The sequence below is a fragment of the Penaeus vannamei genome, chromosome 13 (genome assembly GCF_042767895.1).
Source record: "Penaeus vannamei isolate JL-2024 chromosome 13, ASM4276789v1, whole genome shotgun sequence".
Classification (NCBI taxonomy): domain Eukaryota; kingdom Metazoa; phylum Arthropoda; class Malacostraca; order Decapoda; family Penaeidae; genus Penaeus; species Penaeus vannamei.
In genome coordinates this window covers 20,020,812-20,025,811 of record NC_091561.1, presented here as the reverse complement: position 1 = coordinate 20,025,811, position 5,000 = coordinate 20,020,812, and the positions used below count along the sequence as shown (strand labels likewise).

The window sequence follows — 5,000 nt, the reverse complement described above, 5'->3', positions numbered from 1 at the left end:
ATGAAACAATCACGTTGCTCCCGGGTCATTTTGGCTCCATGCACGACACCTTTGCTATTTAAGCCAATGTATATTTTGCCTCCCAGCCCTGTGTTCAGCATGCCCAGAATTATCTGAGGAGAATGTAATCACTTTAGAGAATAATGGGCTTGAGAGAGGGAAAGAGAGAGGAAGAACAGAAAGGGGAACCTATCAAAATATAATTCTACCTTAGTCTAGGTAATATGAGATATATTTTAGATATATATGAAGTATAATTACACTAATAAACATCTTTAGTTACTCTACCAAGGAATCACTGGGTTATGGGATGAGTAACGAAGAAGAAAGGAGAGGGAGAAAACAGAGGAGTTTAATAGACAAAGATGGGGGAGATGACAGGAAAGGTAGAAGGTAAGGGAGGGACAATTATAAGAGGAAGGAGAGAAGATGAGAGATGAGAGTTAGGAGAAGGAGGGGAAAGAGGAAAGGAATAAAACTTCTTATCAGTCATGAAAGATGAAAAACACAATCAATGCATATATAACCTAATCATGATGGGGCCTAAATTTTTTGTGATATAATTATCTTGCAACAGATTAGCCTTTCTGATAGGGTTTATGCTGTGTACAGCTGGCCCACACCCTCGCTGAACAAGCAAGTTCTGATGCATATACATGTAATACATAGTTATGCCATGACAATTACAGCCGTAACCGTCACTGAGGGTATAAGAAATTCTATAATTATTTTCAGAATATCAAAAAGATAAAATAAAATTGAGTAAAATACCTGCAATACTGTGTTCATACGAATATTTGGAACACTCTTATCCAGGATGAGGTGATGAGTCTCATCATTGGTCACATTTAATACATGGCCATTGCAGAACTCCCCTGCAAAAGGTTGAATTTTAATCCATTATTGATAGTGTACATCTAGTCTTGCCATAACAAGCCAAAGTGAAATGCCAGTTGACTAACCATGCATGGTCAGTCAGCTCCAAGTTGTATGCCCTAAACTTGTTCACTTGTTTTGCTGTGTTCATGGCAGTTCAGGAGTTACAGCCCCTCAAATGCAGGGTTAAAGCCTTGATTCTATCCCAAATAAAGAAATATATAAGCCACATTGAAACAAAGTGAGGAAAATAAGTGTTCCCTGAGCTTCTGATTTTTCACTTGAGCAGCTGACCGTGCACTATCCTCAGTGCTTGGTATAGTTTAGCATATGGAAATCCTGTCATCACTGGGTTAGATCTTTTATTATTTATAGATATTGTACTGCATGGGAATGAGCTTTTATCCTTATTCTACTATAAGGATAATGACTTTTATCATTTACTAATATTATTTTCTATGGAAACACAATTATTCCTTATTAGCATTGATATTTCATTCCTTAGAAATGATAGTCTGAATGAACTGTATAAAATTTAAAGAGTAGAAATCTTCAGTGATAAAAAAAAGTAAAGACTATTATACTTGGTAAAGAAATTATCATATGTTTTCCTGCATACAAGAATTTTATTCCTTGCAAGTTTATATATAATACTTTTATTTTACCATATATACTTTTAAAATACATGATATAATAAAGAAAGATCAATCAACAAGTAAGTATGCAACTGATCTTACCAATGTCAGCAGTCAAAACTTCCTGGCCATCCCACTGCCAGCCCTCTTTGAGCTCTTTGTATGCCACAAGCTGCCGTGACTTGATGCTTGATCTGATTTCCAGATCCCAAGTACGGTCATTGACCAGGTCTGCCACACGCATGATACTCATGGAAGGGTCTGCCTGCTGATGATGTTCCTTGTCTGCTGTGACTGTTGCTTTTAGGTTGACAGGCTTACTGGAATGGAGTACAGATACTGGGAAGACATGGCATAGTAAATTCAATAGAGGACAGGCAGCAGTATGTATATATAAATAAAATTATTTCTTCATGTTAGGCTTGGAAGCTATACAATTGTCTGTAACAAACTAGAGAGAGTTTATATATTCTATCACCAAACCAATCCATCAACAAAAAGTTATGAGTCCAGGAGCTTTTATCTTTGTTTGGGTTATTTTCTCGGATACTATTTATAATTTCTTCTTTCACTGGTAAGTTATCTGGTTTTCTCAATATTTTAATTAATTGAATACAAGCAAGTTTGTTTGTTCTCTCTGTTATTGGAAATTTGTTTGTGAGAGCTTGTAATGTTATTATTAGAGAGGATTTGAAACATCCTGTGGATATTCTCAAAGCAGTATTTTGAATAGTTTCTAATTTTGTAATTGTTTCTATTTTGTTCCATAAATCAATAGGCCATATTCTAATTTGGGTTTTACATAAATGTTATAGAACTTCATTAGAAATTCCCTTTTTGCTCCCCAGTTGTATGATAATATGTTTATTTTTTTCATTATGTTTACTCTGTTGAGGGATTTTACTATCATCTTTCCTATATGTTTTGACCATTTTAATTTTGGTGTGTTAAATCTTAAACCTAATATGTCTTGGCTGTCAATGAATTCTAGTTCTATCTTATCTATTTTCATTTTTGGTAACTGGACTCTTCTTTTACTTATGAAGCATAATACATTACTTTTTGTTAATTTATTTTAAAATCCCAGGTGCCTGTCCATTCTTTTATATGTTTTAGGCCTCTTTCTAAATGCTTCTTAGCTTTGTGTAGAGTTTTATTTGTGGTAATAATTGGTATATCATCTGCATATAAGGTCTTTTTCATTTATCTGCTTTGCTCGAGGTTGTTCCTTTTATGGAGTTTTTGATTACTTTTTTCTATTTGGATTGTTCTTTCCCTTAGAAAACTATATTTCCAATTTATTAGGTTTCCTTTTAATCCCAATTTTGCCATTTTTATTAAAAGTGCATCATGATTTACTGTGTCAAAGGCTTTTTCAAGAACTATGCATGCTACTAGTGCAGATTTCTTTTCTTTCATGGCATTAGTTATATTCATTTATATATTTTTTTTAGCTCATCTATTGTGGTATAGTATGGTCTTAAGCCTGATATATCTATGTCTAGTTTGTTGTTAGTTTATAACCACTGGTTTAACCTTTTAGCAATATTTTTTTTCAAATACTTTCCCTAGGCAGGCAATTCAGCTAGTGAATCTGTATGATTTTGCTTCTGGTGGAATTTTGCCTGGTTTTAGAATGGGATTTATTATTATGTCTTTTAAATCTTGTGGATATTCTCCACAAGTCCAGTAATTGTTCATTTGTTTTAGAATTATATCCAAGTATTTTTGAGGAGCATTTTTATAAAATTCATATGGAATTTAATCATGACCATATGCTTTATTATTTTTTGTATTTACTGCTGTTTGAATTAGTTCTTTCTTGGTTATCTTACCATTTATTTCTATATCATTTGGAGTTTTTGCAAGTTCTCCCCTTTCAGTATCTATCATCATTTTTTTTGTATGGTCATTTATTTTTTGATACTCATCTTTGTATATTTCTAATTTATTTTTTATTTCTGTGGCAGTTTGGTCATTACCTATTAATGGGTAGTTACTTTGCTTTGTCTTTCCTGTTATTATTATTATTTTTAATAAGTTCCCAATCTTTTTCAATGGGGTATTAAAATCTATTGAAGTGTAAAATTTTCCCCATGATTCTTTCTTTTTTTCCTCTATTATTTGTTTAGCTTTTCCTAATCATTTTTTTATATTCTCCTAGATTTTCATCATTTGTTTTTTTTTCATTTGTTATAGGCTTTATTTCTTGCTCTTATAATTTCTTTACATTTATCATTCCACCATGGTTTGTTTTTTCTTTTTTAACATATACTTCAAATTTAAAATGTTTTTCTCCAGTGTCTATTATTAGGTCAATTATTTCTCCAAGGGAACCTATATTTGTTGCAATAGTTTTATTTAATTTGTGCTGGTAACTTATCCATCCTTCGTTTGTGAATTTCCATATCTTCTTTTTTAACTGTGGGGACTTGTCTATTGTGTCGTCTCTTATCATAACTGGTAGGTTATGACTAGGTTGGAGCCTGTATCAACTTGTAAGTGGCTAATAGTAGATGATGCTAGAACTAAGTCTACTATTCTGGGGTCTGACCTGGGAGGTTATTAAAATGATATTATTTTCTTGAATTACTTTGAATAGGCTTTTACCTGTTGTATTTATTTGTTTTTCATTTATTTTGGGGTTCCAGTATTTGTGGTGATCATTGAAGTCCCTTATTATCAATGTAGGATCATCTATCTGTCCTGTGTAAAATTCTATTTCTTTCTGGCTTAGATTATTGCATGGGTTGTACATTAATGGAATATTAGTCCTGTAGTTTTTGTGACTTGTTTTTATCTTATCTATTTGTGGATTGTGAGTTCCCACTATGATGGCTGGGTGCATCAGGTGAAGTGGAGTTCTGCTGGGGGTTTGGGGAGGCAACCAGTTCAGAGTGTCAGAAAATCAGGCTGAATGATCCAATGAGAGAGCCATGAGGTGTCCACAGTAAGTCACAAAATATGGCTGTTGATGATCAATCAGGCCCAGGCTGCTGATGTGACATGACTCAACCTGGGTAGTAGTGGAGAGTGAGTTGCATGTATGTTGGGTGGCCATGGCTGCTGCACTCCCTTTTGCCCCTGATGGTGGCCTCTTGGGCAACAGCTTCTATTTTGACAACTCCCTAACATCCTTCCAATAATATTCTTCTCCTTGATGTAGACATGTGGTTCAATTGCATGTATTGAGAGTACTCAGTATACTGATAAGATAATACAACTGACTAAAGAGTTTATTGATGATGGTAAAGGATAACTAGCAAGCCTCCATAATAAGAAACATCAAACACAAACAATTTCAAGTCAGCGGCAGTTGAGATTGTCATCAATGTGGACAAACATGTACACACACACACACGCACATGCACACGCACACGCACGCACCCACGCACACACACACACATACGCACATACACACACACACACATCCTACCTATAGGCATGAAGCTTTGACACCTTCTGTGAAAGCTGGCTCCATCGTCCTAG

At 34.3% G+C, this 5,000-nt stretch overlaps 1 protein-coding gene across 3 annotated transcripts in view; it reads right to left on the bottom strand.

Annotated features, from left to right (window-relative positions):
- The window catches only part of LOC113823526 (uncharacterized), a 23,628-nt gene that overhangs the window by 6,204 nt on the left and 12,424 nt on the right, over window positions 1-5,000 (bottom strand). For all 3 annotated transcript variants that reach the window (XM_070129063.1, XM_070129062.1, XM_070129064.1), the window contains exons 7-10: window positions 4,948-5,000; window positions 1,614-1,831; window positions 772-875; window positions 1-113 (exon numbers count right to left, since the gene is read on the bottom strand). The exon at window positions 1-113 is cut by the window's left edge and continues 5 nt beyond it; the exon at window positions 4,948-5,000 is cut by the window's right edge and continues 80 nt beyond it. In XM_070129063.1, coding sequence (XP_069985164.1) covers window positions 1-113; window positions 772-875; window positions 1,614-1,831; window positions 4,948-5,000 — 488 coding nt within the window. The remainder of the gene's footprint in view (window positions 114-771; window positions 876-1,613; window positions 1,832-4,947) is intronic.